The sequence below is a fragment of the Lissotriton helveticus genome, chromosome 10, assembly GCF_964261635.1.
Source record: "Lissotriton helveticus chromosome 10, aLisHel1.1, whole genome shotgun sequence".
Classification (NCBI taxonomy): domain Eukaryota; kingdom Metazoa; phylum Chordata; class Amphibia; order Caudata; family Salamandridae; genus Lissotriton; species Lissotriton helveticus.
In genome coordinates, this window is record NC_136071.1 from 345,198,046 (window position 1) to 345,217,150 (window position 19,105).

The 19,105-nt window shown below is 49.4% G+C and overlaps 1 protein-coding gene across 6 annotated transcripts in view; it reads left to right on the forward strand.

The window, feature by feature from the left end:
* SMARCC1 (SWI/SNF related BAF chromatin remodeling complex subunit C1) overlaps nucleotides 1-19,105 on the forward strand; it is an 873,495-nt gene that overhangs the window by 826,890 nt on the left and 27,500 nt on the right. For 4 of the 6 annotated variants that reach the window (XM_078662530.1, XM_078662533.1, XM_078662532.1 and 1 more), the window contains exon 28: nucleotides 3,781-5,764. In XM_078662530.1, the coding sequence (XP_078518656.1) occupies nucleotides 3,781-3,890 (110 nt within the window). In that variant the 3' untranslated portion in view covers nucleotides 3,891-5,764. Of the gene's footprint in view, nucleotides 1-3,780; nucleotides 5,765-19,105 lie in introns of those variants that run through there. The other 2 variants (XM_078662531.1, XM_078662534.1) reach the window with 1 other exon arrangement.

Below are 19,105 nucleotides of genomic sequence, written 5' to 3' on the forward strand. Positions count from 1 at the left end.
CGGCGCGGCCAGCCCACATTCACACCCGCAGCATCCGCCTCAAAGCCCTCCTAGTCCAAGCTTTCAGGCCTATTTAACGCCAGTGGGGGGCAGGGTCCGCCATCACCTCCTTCACTGGCGTACCATCACTTCGGACAGGTGGGTGCTGCAAATCGTCCGAAGGGCCGTTCCTGGGCCAGAAGTAGGGTGTGGTTGCTATTCCCACTACTTTCTGGTTCCCAAGAAGGGCAAAGGGGGCCTACGCCCTATCTTGGAGCTACGGAACGTCAACAGCTTCCTCCGGAAGGAGAAGTTCAAGATGCTGACTCTGGCTCAGGTCTTAGCTGCCCTGGACCCCGGAGACTGGATGGTAGCGTTGGACTTACAGGACGCGTATTTCCACATCCCCGGCGTTATCTGCGGTTCATGGTAGGCCACGAGCACTTTCAGTTCACCCTGCTCCCCTTTGGCCTTACCAGCGCCCCACGGGTGTTCAAGAAAGCGATGGCGGTGGGCGCAGCTCATCTGCGCAGCTTAGGGCTGTCAGTCTTCCCCTACCTCGACGACTGGTTGTAGGCGGGCTTGCCCCAGACAGTCGTCAGCCACCTTCAGATTACGGCCGACCTCCTGCACTTGCTGGGGTTTTCCATCAATGTGCCGAAGTCGCACCTGTGTCCCTCTCAAAGGCTCCTCTTCATCAGAGCGGTTCTGGATACGGCGCAGTTTTGGGTTTATCCTCCCGAACAGCGGGTTCGGGATATTCAGTCACTGATTCTGATCTTTCAGCCTTTATCCCGAGTCTCGGTCAGGTTGACGCTGCGGTTTCTGGGGCTGATGACCTCCTGCATCCTTCACACCAGGTGGCGGATGGGGGCTCTGCAGTGAGACCTGAAGTTTCAGTGGGCCCAGCATCAGGGCAACCTGTCCGACCATGTCCGGATCTCGGAGGGCACTGCGAGACAGTTGCAGTGGTGGCTCACGGACCGCGATTGGGTCAGCGGCAGATCCCTCTCCCTTCCCCAACCGAAGCATGTAGTTGTGACGGATGCGTCCCTCCTTGGCTCGGGGGGCTACATGGGAGAGGCAGAGATCAGAGGCTTCTGGTCTACGGCGGAGTCCCGGCTCCACATCAACCTTCTGGAGCTGCGGGCAATCCGGCTTGCGCTGAAGGCATTCCTTCCCTCTGTCCGGGGAAGTGTAGTGCAGGTGTTCACGGACAACACCACCGCCATGTGGTACGCCAACAAACAGGGCGGGTGGGGTCGTGGACCCTATGCCAGGAGGCTCTGCGCCTCTGGCAGTGGCTGGAACATCAGGGCGTGACCCTGGTGGTTCAACACCTGGCAGGTTCCCTGAACGCCATGGCGGACAACCTCAGCCGTCGATGCATGATGGATCACGAATGGCGTCTGAACTCGGACGTGGCACAAGGTCTCTTTCAGCAATGGGGAGAGCCTTGGTTAGATCTATTCGCCACAGAAGAGAACGCGCAATGTCATCAGTTCTGCGCGTTGGAATTTCCAAGGCGGCACTCGCTCTGAGACGTTTTTCATCGCGTGTGGAGTTGCGGTCTGTTTTACGCCTTTCTGCCTTTACCACTGCTGCCTAGAGTGCTGAAGAAGATCAGGCGCGACCGGGCCCAGGTCATCCTTGTGGCTCCGGACTGGGCACGAAGATACTGGTATCCTGAGCTACTCAGCATGTCAGTCGATCCCCCGATTCGTCTGCCTCTTCACCAGGACCTTCTGTCGCAGCAGCAGGGGACGGTCCTCCACCCGAACCTGTCCAGTCTCCAACTCCATGCGTGGAGATTGAGGGGCGACAGTTGAGGCCATTTGACTTGCCTCCTGAAATCTGCAATGTAAATCTGGCAGCCAGGCGTCCCTCCACAAAATCGGTATATGCCTGCAGGTGGAAATGATTTGTGGCATGGTGCACAGCAATGGCTGTGGATCCACTCTCTGCCCCCCTTTCTGAGGTTCTCCTCTTCCTCCTTTCTCAAGTCCAGCAGGGCTCTGCTCTGGGCACTATTAAGGGCTACCTCTCTGCCATTTCCGCCTTCTTAAGACTACCTGATCAGCCCTCTTTGTTCAAGTCCCCCGTTGTAAATAGGTTCTTGAAGGGAATCAGTCATATGTTTCCTCCTGTTCCTTTCGTGATGCCGCAGTGGGACTTGAACCTTGTTCTAACTTATCTGATGTGCGCTCCTTTTGCGCCACTTCATAACTGTCCTCTTCGTCTTCTCACTCTTAAGACTGCATTCCAGGTTGCCATCACCTCTGCCAGGAGAGTGAGTGAGCTCCAGGCCCTTTCTTCACAACCTCCCTTCCTTTCTGTCCATCCGGACAAAGTTGTGTTGCGGACGCGACCCTCTTTCCTGCCCAAGGTAGTCACAGCCTTCCACATCGGGCAGTCCATCACCTTGCCCACCTTCTTTCCGCCTCCTCACCCCTCGAAAGAGGAAGAGAGGCTCCACTGTCTGGACCCAAAACGTGCGCTCTCATATTATCTGGATCGCACACGCCAGTTCCGGGTGGATGACCAACTCTTTGTTGGGTACGTGGGTGCTAAGCAGGGTGGGGTGGTGCACAAACGAACCATCAATCGGTGGGTCGTCTTGTGCATCAAGATTTGCTACTCTTTGGCGAGGAAGGAGCCTCCTGTTGGGCTGCGGGCCCATTCCACTCGGGCCACGGCGGCTACTACTGCCCTGGGTCGGGGAGTCCCTTTGCAGGACATCTGTCAGGCAGCTACGTGGGCCTTGCTGCACACGTTCGCAAGACAGTACTGCCTGGACAGTCAAGTCTGGAGAGATGGCTACTTTGGCCGTTCTGTACTCCGGGACATTCTGGTGTGATCTTGGTTCGCAGACCCACCACCGGGGTTGGTATTGCTGGGGTATCTATTCTAAGGTAAGGATTCTAACGAACATGTTTCTTTCAGGTGAACAAGTTACTTACCTTCGGTAACGATATATGTGTAAGAAACAGTAGTTAGTATTAGATTTCCTACCGCCCCACCCATCCTCCCCGTTCCGCGAACCAATATCTAGTGTTAAGATCATTCATTTCAGGGCCCTAGTTTCATTGCACCAGTGTTGGTTTTTATCATGGCTCTGCGTTTCTGGCGCGGAGAAGCTGTGTATAAGAACTGACGTCAGCGCGCGAGGGCGGCGTCTAAGTACTCCGACTATGTCATGCCGACGACGGACGCGGAGCCGCAGACGCCGCCTACCGACGCGCAAGGGAACTGCTACGCAAACTTTTCCGGATCCAGTCGGGCGCCTGAGGAATATTCTAAGGTAAGGAATTTAACTAATGTTTCTTACAGATATATCGTTACCGAAGGTAAGTAACTTGTTCTTTAGGTCACCACAGTTTCAGCAAACTATTTTTCGATTAGTCATTTGTTCCCACTTGATAAACTTGTGGCTTATTTTTTCATCGCAATCTGCACTTCTTTCCTTCTTTAAAGTCATTTTGGATTTTCAGATCAGCCAGCTGATAGACGTATCTTTGCTCTGTATATCTGTTATTTCTATTTCCTGCCTCTAGAAAATTATGTGCATTGTGCTCCTAGTTCTCATAATACTAAGAAACTTGCTGTAGAAAATCCCATTCTTAGGACTAAAGTATAAGGACATAAAATATAGATGTAAATAGAGTGAGTAATTTTTAATTTGTAACTAAAAATCTTCAAAAGCAATTTACTTGCTGTTTAAGCCTTTTACATATTTGCATGTATTTTTGTTTTCAAAAATGTCTTCTCCGTTATGGAAATATTTCTTTACTCCTTTGGCAGATCCTCAGCCTTCACAACAACAACAGCAGCAGCAGCAACCACCACAGCCTCCTCAGACTGAAAGTCCTACACCCCCTCCTGCGACACCAGCCTCATCAGCAGCTCCATGAGGTCTGAACGAGGACTGGGGAGAACTTTTTCTTTTCAAATGTAGTAACACACTTGAATTCCAATTTTTATGCCGCCTAATCCTGTTGAGAGACTCAACCTACACAAACAACTTGTAGTGAGGTGTGACTTGTAAAAGCAGCCTATGCTTTTGACTTTGAGTTGGACCAGACATGTTTTAAACATCTTTAGACTGGTGATTTCCAACTTGTCAACTACCCACCTCTGCTAGCATGGGTGTAATTGTCTTGTATCTGCTTCCTTCGTATATTAATTTGAGCTTTGTGTTGAAGCAGAGCTCCAGCAAATTTTCTATAGCCTTAACATTTTTATTTCTAGTTCACCCAAACCTTTTAGCTATTAGTTTTGGAAAAGCCTGTTGTTCTTCTTTCTCTGGACATTCATCCAATTTACAATGCGTACATACTGTTCCTTTCGATAGTTGATTTTGTATAAAATGATCAGATTTTGTAACAGTAATGCTCAGACATATGACCACAAGATGAACATTTGTAAGTAATTTAGAGGAACGGAGGACAGGAGAAAGGCTAATAATATGGATTGTCATTTTCAGAATGTATTAAATCTCTTAATTGGGTGATTCTTGACATTGTAAATCCCTTAGCTAGTGTAAATCGTCAATCACCATTAACTGATTGTGCAGAAGACACTATCAAAAAATAACTGCATCTTTTGTTTGCTATGGTTTTTAATTGTTTGTACATTTGTCAATGTCTCTGCAGGTTGAAAAATGTAGTGTGGAATTCCACTAAGATATTTACTGCCACTCTTTTGTTATGTCATCTGTGTTTTAAAAAAAAAAAAAGATTATACTTAAAACCGACAACAATATTCTGCATAGCAGTAACATGTTGGTAACATGTTAGCTTGGGTGGGATATTAAGATGTTTGTGTTAGCCTGAGAACTACCTCTTCTGGACGGCATGGGAAAGTACTGTCAAACTGGTACTTTTGTTTTTAAATTGAGGGTACTGTAGAGTGGTTTGCAGTTTCACTTATTGCGAAGCATTACATTAAAGTATTGGAGCATTTGTGTCTCAGTGCTGTGCATGGGAGACCGATTTCTAATCCTTAATAGTGTCGCTTAACAGTGGGATCGATATTGTTGGTTTCTTAAGCAGCAAATTAAGTCACCATCCCCTTCATTAAAAGCATTGTTTTGGATTATTTGAAAGAGTTATTAATCTATTCCTTTTTTGTATTGATTTTTTAAATATGTCATTCTTTCAAAATAGGCATCATATTTGACGAAATATGTACACATTCTTGGATACCTTGTCTTTTGTGACTAAAAAGGAATTGTTGACTGTCCCACACACAGATGTTTGTTTTTTGTGCTGCAGCTGTATACGTTTCATGTCTTTGTAGCATTTCCACCTCCAAACCCCTCTCCCCAGCTGCTTCTCTTGCATTTTCACAAGAAGTCCACAGTGCCTGTTGGAAGTGTTTCTTTGCGCCTATGTTGAACTAGTTGTTACCATTGTGGTTGTCCATTCTTTAACCAAATACACTTCCATATGAGTACCAAAATAGTTGTCCATCCAGTCGTTTCATCAGTACAGAAATTCTTAGTTTAAATAGTTGTCTGTTAAATACCTGCTCAGGTTTTTAACTTGGTCTTTATATTGTCAATCAAATTTCTTTTTTTAATCCAGCAATGTTTTTGTTACTGTACTGGTGAAGGGTATGCAAAGGAATCGAACTTCATTGAGCTATTGTTTATATGTAAATGATAAACATTCAGTGTTTTCACTTTTCTGTTTTTCAGCAGCACATTATAAGTACGTGGTCAAGTTTATTCCAGCTACACAACCACCCAGTTTTGTGAAATAAAAAAGTGGATTTTTGTATTAAACAGTTGTTGTCTTCATTTCCGAAGTGTAACTCGATATCAGACAACTTGCACTGCAGGTCCGTAATGAGAGATAAAGAACGGTCGCCCTTTGGTGGTTAAGCTTAGAAGAGACAGTGGGTTATTATCCTGCAGTGTTGGAATCTTCCATCTATTCATAGCATTATTTTTGCGTTTTGAGGGCAGATCTTCTATGCACACCTATACAATACTTTTATACTAACTCTTAAGAAAGCCCAGTCTCCTTGATCCCCAGGACACCAGTTATAAGGGAATGCCATGCAAATGCACTGCTGCTGATTTTTTTGTGTAGTTTCTAGGCCACCCAGTTGGGAGCAATGTGGATTGCAGCCTGCATATATATTCCCCTAGATGCTCAGAAGCAGAAAGGTACACGTTGAGATCTTCATTCATATTATAAAAAGTATTTCTGATGGATACTTCTAATCTTTGATTCCTCAACTTTAGAATATTCACTGGCACCAGACTGGATTCAGAGAATTCTTCAGCAGCGTTCCAGAATGCCAACAGGTTGTGCCGTGTGGCTCCATTGTGACTCTGTACTGCCTTGAAAGTGACGGCGTTGAACCACATATAGGCGTCACCCCTGCACACTGACATCAGTTACCTTCTTTCTACACCCTTCGAAGTAGATCCATAGCTCTGCTCCCAACTTCGCCAGTCTTCTGCTGACCTCCGAGCCTCTAACAACAGTGTGCTTGGGAAATGTCTCCAAGAAGACGACTGGATTCAAGCCATGCAGAGACTGCAGGAAGCAGATGTTGGTGACAGACCCACATGACGTGTTAAGGAATTTGGGCTCTGGTTGTGATTCAATGTCATGCATTAAATACGCGCTGAAGCACCCAAAGGTGATCCAGGAGTGGAAGGTGAATTTCTTCATCACCAAACATATGAGATCAGGCTCAACTTGCAATCTCTTTCAAGAGGCCGGTCCTGTGTAAAGTCACATTCCCAGTCAAAGACCTAATATAAATTGAAGTTGAGCATGCACCATAAGTGCAAAAAAGCTAAGTGGGACTCAACACAATCCTACCATTCTAAATCAGTTGAAGAAAATATAGGAGTGTCAATCAATAGACCATACCCCAGGTAAGGAAATGTCCCTTTTGTCATGATCACCCCAAAGTGTTGGACTTATGCTGCTGATTTTTTAAACTCTGAAAATACACTGAGGCCTGTTAACCAGACCTCCGTGCCAGTGCTTTTGACCCTTAAAAGTGTAATGGTAAATTGCCTATACCAGTGGTTCCCAAACATTTTAGAACTATAACCCACTTTTTTGAACAGTAAACTTTTGCGACCCACATACCTTTAATGGACATGAGAAGGGGCAGTTTTTGATTCGGAAGTTCATAAAGCATCGTGTAAGGCATTATGATTTACACATTACACATTTTCCTTTGAAATGGCCACTACCTTTGCACAGTCAGACAGTTTTACTGATAAAACTGTATTATACCCAAATGATGTGTTGAAATCTGGTTTCTGTCAATACTTATCATTTGTGCATCACCAAGTAAAGTGTCTGGATTTGATTTGATCCTATCTGATAGAGCCATCTCGCTGCAGATTCCTTAACCTTTGAATATTCCCCAGGTGTCAGTCTGGATCCGGAAATTTTTCAGCAGTACCACTGCGTGCCAGGGGACTGCGCCGTACAGCTCCGCGATGACATCTACCCCGGTCATTACATCACTGGAGCCAAATTAGTCCTCTCTGGCAGTTTCGTCTTTTCCGCGCTGTAATGCGGATCCACAGAAGCGGTTCCTCAGATTGATGTTTTTTGACCTACCGCGATAACTTTGTTGTTGGTGGAACCTCTTCTATGCAGGTTTCAAACCTTGTGGGTCTTGTAGCCGATATATATCGATGACGGACCCGTATACAATTTGTGCTCTGGTGTTTAGGCGAGCTCCAAGACACCAAGGATTTTGGCTCCTGCCAGAAGCCTAAACCAGAGACGCTAAAGGAGCGGTGTTTGAAGTTGATGGCGGCGTGCATGTAAGGGTCCTCGGAGGCTTTTCAGCCTCGGTCTTCGTCATCCCGGGAAGAGCGTTTATGAGATCGATCTAGGAGCTGAAGTCGTTCTGAAGGGCGTCGTTCTCTGGGGAAGTCAAAAGTTAAGGGAAGGTTTAAGTCGTGGCATTCTCGCACTTCACCGCGTGGAGACGCCGTCTCCCATGGCTCCTCCCGCTCGACGGTTGAGGTGGCCGTACACGACTCTGCACCACGTCTCCCCGTGTTTCTGGGACCCGGTGCGTCGATGGCTCAGATGAGGGAATAATATAATGTTCGAAGCATATGAGCTGCAGATTACACACTATGGATAGATGGCCACCTAGTGTTGGGCCTGGATGTTTGCAGTTTTTGTTGTAGAAAAGTCTTTGGAAGTCACAGGATTGGTGACTCCTCCTTCGGGATGATACTGCACATGGGCATCGGCTCCATCCCCAGATTGTTTTTTTCCGCCACCGGGCTCGGATCTGTTTTCAGCGCTCCGTGTTGGAACCGATTTCCGTTGGCGCGCAATCCTCACCAGCTTCGAGAATTCAGTTTAGAACGCGTTTCCAATTGACGCTACTCTATCAACATCCAGGACTTCGATTCCGGTCGCCGTCAAAGGCCTTCGGGCCCAACTAGGCCTCGACTCCAGCTCATGGAAAGGACGCCATTTAAAAGTGTCCTCAATGTGGGTCGAAGTTTCCCCACACCGACCTTCATGAGGTGTGTAACCTTTGCCTCTCCCCGGAGCACGAGGTCAGAGACTGTTCTCCTTGTGCCTCCTTCCGCTCCAAGAAGACGATCCGGGACCGAAGAGCTCGGAGAACAATGGCTCAAAGATCTTCAGCTCCGATTCCAGACGACATCTTCGAGGAAGGCGTCGACGTCCCAGAACAACATGGCGTCGACAGCAACTCCGAGGCAGAAGATTCCGATTTCGAGGACATCACTCCAGCGCAGTGGGTCGTAAATAAGACCGTCTACCCCGACCCTTCCTTGACACACCCCATAAAAAGGCTCCGGTCACACCCTGCCCTCGGGCTCGGGTACACACCGAGACACTGCTTCTACTGCCCCACCTTCGGGTCCGGCTAAGAAGCTAACAAAGCCTTCAGGCGACTCTGGCTCGAATCGACCTCCACACGGTGCCGCAGCACAACCACCGGCACCGAAAAAGACACCATCGGTTGCCACGCCCACATCGAAACCATCGGCACCGAAACAAGCAGTTCTCTTCCAGGGGATCCTCATCAAAGTCATAGGCATTAGAATATTCCCGCCCATGTGCGGGACCCCGGAAACACTATATTATATGTGCCCCACATATATATATACACTCATATATAATATATATACATATATATATATATATATATATATATATATATATATATATATATATATATATATATATATATATATATAAAAAACATGCAATAGCAGCCAAATAAAGAACAGAGCTGAAATATGCTGTAAAGAATTTCCACCCTACATGAGTAATAAGCATTATAAACATGAGAAAACAACACAAGGTTTGTTTTAGAAACTGTTTTAATGCTCAGAAAGCAGTAGAAATTCTCATAACTCACTGGAAGCATAGAAGCTCCCAGGCTGCATTGCAAACACACAGTCTAAAAAGACTGAAAAGCTAACCTGTAGCTGCATAGCAATAAACTGACACCGTGCCTTTAAGGCACCCATGACCCCCAGTATCCCATCATGCCACAGGGGTGACAGTTAGGTCAGTTGTTCTTTCCGGCTCCTTCAGAGAAGGACCCTGGTTACACAGCTCCACTATTTTTTCTGTTTTTTGACAGAAAAACTCTTCAGTTTTAACAATTTTTTGTTCTTACTTGACATTAAACATCTAGTCAAGAAAGATACTGTCTTTTTCAGTCAGTTTGGTGAACATGTTCTCCTGAGAATGCCTTCACTCTTTGACAAATGTCCTTCTTGTGGCAACAAGAAGGCCAAATCAGACAACCACGACGTCTGTATCCTGTGTCAGCCTGAAGATCATGATCCAGGCACCTGTCCTCATTGTGAACACCTGTCAGGAAGAACTCTAAAGGACAGGGAGAGGATTCGCATTTATGGCCTAGCCCATAGGTCATCAAGAGGAAGATCTCCGGTGAAGAAGGGCTCCAAGAAGACTCATACATCTTCCAGAAAGAAGTCTTCACACCCTTCACCTTCAGCGTCGGGCTCGGCGCTGAGAAAAGAACCACCGGTGGATCATTCATCGTCTAAACTACCGTCGACGGCGGGCTCGCCGTCGAGGAGAAGACCAGGTACGTCGACGACGTCGAAGGATCCAGTTCCATCGTCGAAATCCCCTCCGCCGGCGTCAACCGGGCGACGTCCGACGTCGAGGAAGGGAACTCCGCCGGCGTCAACCGGGCGACGTCCGACGTCGAGGAAGGGAACTCCGCCGCCGTCAACCGGGCGACGGTCGGCGTCGAGATCCAAGACCCCTCCGCCGTTGTCAACCAGGCGACGACCGGCGTTGAGGGAGGTCACCCCTCCACCGACGTCATTCAGACGACGACCGGCGTCGAGAAGTGTGACTCCTCCGCCGTCGTCAAAGAAACGGTGTTCGGCGTCGAGTACCAAGACCCCTCCGCCGTCGACAGGGAAAAGTCGATCGGCGTCGAGAAAGCAGTCTCCGTCGGTGTCTCGTCAGCTCTCGGCGTCGAGGGTGCCCAATACCCCTCCGCCGTCGTCGCACAGACATTCGACGTCGAGGCAGAAAACTCCGTCGACGGCTGATCATCACCGTTCGACGTCGAGAGAAAGACCTCCGTCGACGACTGGACATCGTCACTCGACGTCGAGGCAGAGAGCTCCGTCGACGACAGGACATCGTCGTTCGACGTCGAGAGAAAGACTTCCGTCGACGACTGGGCATCGTCGTTCAACGTCGAGAGAGAGGGCTCCGTCGACGGCCGGTACTCGCCGTTCGACGTCGAGACAAGGAACTCCGTCGGCGGCTGATTATCGCCGCTCGACGTCGAGAGACCATACATCCTCGCATAGACAATCAAAGACAAGATTGTTTGATCCGCCGACTCCCCGAAAGCACTCGACGACGAGGGAAGATCGCTCGACGTCGAGGTGTTCAGATGTGGTTATGGTAACGGAGTCAGCTTCCCGTCATTCCAAAGGTCCTCTGGCTCCTCAACTGCATCTTCGAAGTCCTGTGCGCAAATCTCCTGAGCGTCGGACAGACCCTTGGGCGGATAAAGTCAGACTGTCACCTAGATGGTACAGATCTCGACCATTGGAGAGATTCTGGGGCTGCAAAGCGTATGCAGGACTATGCCAGCTCACAGCACAGGTCTCCTCTTCAGGATCTGGTAGAGGAGATGGACAAGCATAGCCCTCCCAGGCGCAAATCTCCTGTGAGAACACCAACCAGATCTCCCAGAAGGCCCCGATCTCCCAGAAAAGAACCAGAGGATCGAGTCAGGTCTCGCTCTCCTAGACGGGAAGAGCGTTCGAAGAGATCAAAAGAGAGGAGGCACAGTGTTCACCGTAGATGTCGACGAACTCCGTCTACTTCATCTACCTCTTCTACCAAGTCTTCCAAAAGGGATTACTCCCCTACATTAACGGACAGTCCTACGTCCAGATCCTCCCCAGTGGATGACATTGGCACGTATCTGGATGTCTTGCAAAGAGGAGCTCAGAAGCTGAGCATTGAAATGTCTGTCCCTCAGGTTACAACGACAGTCATTTTTGAGACTTTACACATAGAAGCGATCTCCCGTCCTCTACTGCCATTTGTCCCGGGGATTATGGATCCTGTCAAGGAGGTATTCCTAACTCCGGCGGCTATCAGAGCGGTGCCAGCCCGCATTCAGAAGAAATACAAACCGGCCTCTTCTGACCCGGTTTTTGTAAGATCTGACCCTCCAGCAGACTCTGTAATTGTGGCAGCAGCGAGGAAGACACACGCAGTTGCTGGTTCCTCTTCAGTCCCACCAGACAAGGACAGCAAGACTCAAGACTCCTGGGGTCGGAAAGTTTGCAACTCAGCTGCTTCGACTCTTAAGGTTTCTAGTGCGGCTGCGCTTCTGGGTCGATACGACAGAGCCTTATGGGACTCTATGGAAAGGTTCAAATCCAAGCTGCCAAAAGAGGACCAGCAGGATTTTGAAGAGACCGTGACTGAAGGATGTCTGGTGGCGAATCAGATGATAAGCACGGCTGCGGATGGTGCTGTCCTTGCGGCGCGTTCCTATTCACATGGGGTTTGTGCCAGGAGGTTGGCATGGTTGCGCCTTACAGGCCTGAAACCGGATGCTCAGCATCGCATCCTTAATCTCCCCTATTCGGGTTCCGCTCTCTTCGGGGAGCATGCTGACGAGGAAATGACCCGAATGAAGACGGAGCTGGACACAGTGAAAGCGGTGGGCTTGGAGAAAAAGAAAGAATTTAAGCGCCGCTTCAAGACCAACAGGGGGAGAGGGGCTCAACAGAGGGTTCAAACCCCTCAGTGGTCCCAAAATAAGAATCAAGGAAAACCCCAGTTTCGAGGTAAACCTGGCAGAGGTAGAGGAGGTCATCAACAATCCTCTAATGCCACAAGAGGAGGAAAAGCCTGAGCAGTGGCTTCCTCTGGCGCCGTTACCCACTCCAGTGGGAGGAAGTGCTTCACAACATCTGGCAGAGTGGGTCAGCATCACAAAGGATCAGTGGGTGCTGAATATACTGCGCAATGGATACAAGCTACGTTTCCGTGCGCCTCCAAAGAACATCCCTTCACAGAGCGCTTACCCTCACCAACTAAGCTTGCTCCGAAGAGAGGTAAAAGTCCTACTACAAAAAAGAGCGATAGAGGAGGTTCCTCTCGCTCAAAGAGGAAAGGGAGTTTACTCCAGGTATTTTCTTGTCCCCAAAAAAGATCAGGAGGACAAGTTCAGACCAATACTCGATCTACGACTTCTAAACAAGGTCATCATCAGAGAAAAGTTCCGCATGTTGGCGCTTCACCAAATATGCCCACATCTTCAAGTCGGGGATTGGATGTGTTCGGTGGACCTGCAAGATGCGTACTTTCACATCCCTATTGCTCTACAACATCGCAAGTACTTAAGGTTTGTCGTAGGGAACAAACACTATCAGTACACAGTGCTACCCTTCGGTCTCAAGTCCACACCACGAGTCTTCACCAAATGCATGGCAGTGGTGGTGGCTTTTCTTCACAAGAAGGGGCTCTTCATCTACCCATACCTGGACGACTGGCTCCTAAAAGGTCCATCTCCAGTGCAGGTAAAACGCGATCTACATCTGTGTCTACTCCAGTTGCACAGGCTCGGCCTCCATGTGAATCTGGAGAAGTCAGTCCAGCGGCCTACACAGTCAATTCACTACCTAGGCTCCATTCTGGACACAAAAGTGGGAAAAGCGTTTCTTTCGGAGGAGAGACTTTTTTCCTTGAACCAGAAATGTGGAATCCTGCTAGAATCTCGGCGTCCATTAGCCCGACAAGTAGCATCCCTGTTGGGTTCCATGGCATCCTGCATCTTTCTCATCCCAAACGCCAGGCTGAGAATGCGTCCTCTACAGCAGGCTCTGGAGGATCAATGGGACCAGGCGACAGGTCTTTGGGAGGATCGCATCAAGCTCTCCCAAGCGACGAAGGATGCCATCAAATGGTGGACACGGAGAAAGAATTTGCTGGTGGGGGTTCGGTTTCACCATCCTCTTCCAACCCAGTCGATAGTGACGGATGCCTCTCTGCAAGGTTGGGGAGCGCACATGGGTCCGCTTCAAATTCAAGGCCAGTGGTCTGCGCAGGAGCAGACATACCACATCAGTATGCTGGAACTCGGAGCGGTATTCCTGGCTCTCAAAGCTTTTTTCCCAGCGATAGAGTCCAACTCAGTCCTAGTTCAGACGGACAATACGACCACCATGTTCTATCTGAACAAACAAGGAGGCACAAGGTCTCGCCCTCTGTCTCGAGAGGCTCAGGCAATCTGGCTTTGGCTCCTCTCCCGAGGCCTTACGGTAGTGGCAGTACACCTTCCAGGCGAGTTGAACGTAAAAGCAGACGCACTCAGCAGGCACTTCGAAGATCAGCCAGACTGGGTGCTAAACGACGAAGTAGTAGAAGAGCTTTTTCGTTGCTGGGGTCGTCCAACCATAGATTTGTTTGCAGACGACGAAAACTCCAAATGCCATGTGAGAAGTTGGCCTGATGTGCAGTGCTCACTGTTCTAGTGATCACTATATATCAGTCCAAACAACCCTTATTGATGATTGGTTGTAAGTCAACCTTATAGACCAGCTATCCTAGTAGCATGGATACGAGCAGTCTAAGGCTAAGACTCTAGAGGGCGTGTTAAGCCAACTGTTTTACCATCACATTACCCCTTGAACACCCAGTGAAAGGACACCACACAAGTTGTTATGAAAATAAACAGTGTATTTATTTATAACAAGACTACCCTGGCTCTTTATGAGACAGGGAGCTGAGCACACAACAAAACTCTTATAAAAATACTTAAGTTAGCACAGTATACACAAATGCCCGAGGGGCACGAAAAACCATATACTCTGAAAGTGGAATGCGAAATTACTAGCAGGTAAGTACAGTACTAATAGGCTTTGGAATCGCTAGGACTTGACTATAGAATCGTTAGATTACTTCTAGGAGGCCCAGGGGACTCGGGTGCAGAGTGTGCACTCTCACGCGGGATGCGGGACAAAGTCTATGATAGCTAGTAAAGTTAAAGTTAGTGTTCACGGGCGAACCCGACCTGGTAGGAAGAAAACGACAGTGGATCCTGACCCTTGGATAGTGAGGCTATGCTGGGGCACCGAAATGCCGAAGTTACCTAGCCCAGGGGCTGCAGCTGCATATGTCTCAAAAGACGTCGGGAATCCTCGTAGACGAACCAGGAGCCTGGAAGAAAGATGCTGGCAGGCGACCAGTGAAGAGAGTTCGAGTTGATCCAAGCCTGGATCTTGAAGATGGATGACACCTGAAAGCAGAGGGGACCAAGTTCGTGACTACTAGCCAGTAGTCAGGTGGCACCAGGAGGGCACCGGATGGTAGTCACCTCGGCTAGGTGAGTGGGCGACGCTGGGCTCTGCAGATCTCACGGACCAGGAGGCGTTGTCGGCGACCAGGATGGATGAAGCTGTCGGCGTCGAAGAACCCAGGATTGGGCAACAAAGCCTTGGCTAATTCAAGCCCACGCGGTGGACTCAAAATGGCGTCTTGAGTGGACCAGGAGGGTCCGGGGTGCTCCTCTTCTGGAAGGGAGCAAGAACCAGTCTTGAGCAACCAGACCAGCAGCAGTGATTTCGTCGGGCGTCGTTCAGAAGGCCACAAGCCAGCGGGCTAGTAGCCAAACAACGCGGTGAGCAGCAAAAAGCAGAAGGGCCCCACGCCGATCGTGGAGATGCTGGGGGGCTGATCTTCGGTGCTGGAGCTGCTCAGGGTCGGGGCTTCTCGGACCCCAAAGCACTCGCCAGCAGATTACCCGGCGGGCTTGCTGTGAAGAAGTCGTGCAGTCTTGGCAATAGTCGGTCCCTTGAGGTCTCGTTGCACTCACGGTTCTCAGCTTGGCTGTAGAGGTGAGTAGAGGTCGGAGGTGCCAGGGAAGCCGGGTCTTGTCGAGCTGGGCAGTCGGATTCCGGAGGAAGGACTTGCAGCAGGCCGCAGTGTTCTTAAGGTGGTGCCTGCGGATGCAGGGTGACTACTCCTTAGTCACAAGGGAGAATCTTGAAGAAGAAATCTTGATGTCCTTTCGTAGAAAGTTGTGTCTTGATTCCAAAGATGATCTAATTTGGAAGGGGGCCAGTTCCTACCTTTATCTGGGAAAAGGGGGCTGGCACGCGACTAAGTCCTGCCCTATGGGTGGGACCAGGAGGGGGGTGGTTACCCCCCTCTCCTTTGGCGGGCTTTCCCCAGGCCAGGGGCTGGAGTGCCCCTGGAACTGGTTTCAGCCAGCCTATGCACAGTGAGCACCGGGGTGCCACTTGCAGTCACCTTCCTCTGTAGCCCTGCCTACCTGGAATACACATAACCCTGTCTGGGACGGTGCTGGCACCGCCCCTGGCAGGAAACCCTTTGTCCTTGCCTCCTGCTCTGGGAGGACTCCCAGCAGCAGGAGGGCAGACTTGTGTCTCGGTGGCAGCATCCATTTTGTGGATGCTAAGGCTCTGTCTGACTTTAACCGGGGTTACACGTCACATACATGTCGTGTCCTTCTAGAAGGGTGGAATGCTAACCCCGTCGCCAGAATTGGCGAGGGGTTAGTATTCCAATTCGTATGACACCTTACTCGACATGTTTTGATAAAGCGATACCAGAGTTGGCATATAACCGCGAGGATTATAATGCACTTAAGAGTATATGGTATGCGATATCATGGAAACGGCTAAGGGATGGATCCCGAAAGCCGCAGACAGGCTCAGCTCATGCCAGAGCACTATCTCACACGATTCCAAGCACTCTGCCTTCAGGATTGTTAAGGCCTGCCATAGGAGTGACTGATAGGAGATCTGTGTGTCCATTTTAGGGTTAGATATAGGTATACTATATCTAACGCAAAGGGTGATTACACCACCTTGCCCCAGCTGTCGTGCAGCCAGTTGTGTCAGTTTAGTTAGTCAGCCCAGGGGTGGCACAATACATGCTTCAGCCCCTGGGAGACTTCTGGGTGCACCTCAGCCCTGGGTACAGGGACTTAGAGAGGGCCCAGTGCCAATTCAGTACCTGAGTACAATTTGGATAGAGAGAACAGCTAGGCTGTGGGTCTGATTAGCAGGCCCACAGCCAGGGAAAGTCGTAAACCAGTGCAGCAAAAAGCAAAAATCTGGGTGATCATAGGATTGCAGACCCTACTCTCCTACATGACCCCCCCCCAAACTTTGGGACAATAAACTAACCTTGACCAGGTGAGTCTTCTTGCTCTAAGTGGAAATACCTGGAGAGCCCATCAGCATTGCTGTGATCAGTACCAGGTCTATGCTCCACTGTAAAATCCATCCCCTGTAGGGAAATGGACCACCTAAGCAGTTTGGGGTTTTCACCCTTCATCTGATTTAGCCACAAGAGGGGCTTATGGTCGGTCTGAATGGTGAAGTGAGTGCCAAACAAGTAGGCCCTCAGCTTCTTCAGGGCCCAAACCACAGCAAAGGCCTCCCTCTCAATAGCTGACCAATTTTTCTCTCTGGGGGTCAGCCTCCTACTAATGAAAGCAATAGGCGGATCATTACCATCAAAATTCAGTTGAGACAGAACAGCTCCCACACCCAACTCAGAAGCATCTGTTTGGACAATGAATGGCTTGGAGTAATCTGGACTCTTTAGGATAGGTGCTGTGCACATGGCCTGCTTTAGGTCATTGAATGCTTTCTGACAGCTTGCTGTCCACTGAACTTTCTTTGGCATCTTTTTGCTTGTCAGGTCATTAAGAGGGGTCACTATGGACCCATAATTTCTGACAAACTTCCTATAGTACCCAGTCAGGCCCAAGAAAGCTCGAACCTGAGTCTGGGTGATTGGAGGAGCCCAGTCCTGGATGGCCTGTATTTTACTCTCCAATGGCTGAACCTGGCCTCCACCCACAAGGTGGCCCAGGTATACAACCTGTGTCTGCCCTATCTGGCACTTAGTGGCCTTGATAGTGAGGCCTGCCTTTTGCAGGGCCTCTAACACTTTCCTCAGGTGGACCAGGTGATCCTCCCAGGTGGAGCTAAAGTCAGCAATATTGTCAAGATATGCTGCACAGAAGTCATCCAGCCCAGTGAGGACTTGATTCACCAACCTTTGGAAGGTGGCAGGTGCATTTTTCAAACCAAAGGGCATTACCACAAATTGATAATGCCCACCAGGGGTAGAAAATGCTGTCTTGGGTTTGGCCTCCTCAGCTAACCTGATTTGCCAATACCCAGCTGTCAAATCAAATGTACTTAAGAATTTGGCAGAAGCCAATTTATCTATAAGTTAATCTGCTCTTGGTATTGGGTGGGCATCAGTCTTAGTGACTGCATTGAGGCCTCTGTAGTCTACGCAAAACCTCATCTCTCTCTTACCACCCTGGGTGTGAGGCTTTGGCACTAGAACTACTGGGCTAGCCCAAGGGCTATCTGAGGGCTCAATGACTCCCAGCTCCAACATTTTCTGCACTTCTGTCTTGATGCAGTCTCTAACATGATCAGGCTGTCTGTAGATTTTACTCTTGACAGGCAGACTGTCTCCAGTGTCAACATCATGGGTACACCAATCAGTTTGGCTGGGTGTCAGAGAGAACATATGTCTGAAGGATTGCAGAACTTGCCTGCAATCCTGTTGCTGATGTTCAGTGAGGCTGCCACAAAAGACAACACCATCTACTGATCCATCATCAGGATTCTGAGTGAGCAGGTCTGGGAGAGGGTCACTCTCTTCCTCCTGTCCCTCATCTGTGGCCATGAGCAAGCTCATGTCCTTCCTGTCAACATATGCCTTGAGCCTGTTTACATGGAGCACTCTGAGAGGGCTCCTGGGAGTTCCAAGGTCCACCAAGTAGGTAACCTCTCCCTTTTGCTCAATGATGGTGTGGGGCCCAGACCATTTGTCTTTCAGAGCTGCTGGGGCCACTGGCTCCAGCACCCACACCTTCTGTCCGGGCTGGTACACAGTCAGCACAGCCTTTTGGTGATGCCAAGCTTTTTGAAGTTCTTGGCTGGCCTCCAGGTTTTTAGATGCCTTTTCCATATACTCAGCCATCCTGGAGCGGAGACCAAGTACATAGTCCACTATGTTGGTTGCAGGCTTTTTGAGAGGTCTCTCCCATCCTTCCTTCACCAAACACAGGGGTCCTCTTACAGGATGCCCATACAGAAGCTCAAAGGGGCTGTAGCCAACCCCCTTCTGTGGGACCTCTCTGTAAGCAAACAAGAGGCAGGGGATCAGGACATCCCATCTTCTCCTAAGAGGTTCAGGTAGCCCATGAATCATCCCTTTGAGGGTCCTGTTGAATCTCTCAACAAGCCCATTGCATTGTGGGTGGTAGGGTGTGGTGAACTTGTAGTTCACACCACACTCCTTCCACATTGCAGTCAGATATCCTGACATGAAGTTTGTACCTCTGTCAGAAACAACCTCCTTAGGGAAGCCCACTCTGGAGAACACTCCAACTAGGGCCCTTGCCACTACAGGTGCTGTAGTGGTCCTAAGTGGAATAGCTTCAGGATACCTGGTGGCATGATCCACCACCACCAGTATAAACTTGTGCCCTGATGCTGTCTGGGGTTCCATTGGACCAACAATGTCAATCCCCACCCTTTCAAAGGGGACCCCCACCACAGGTAGTG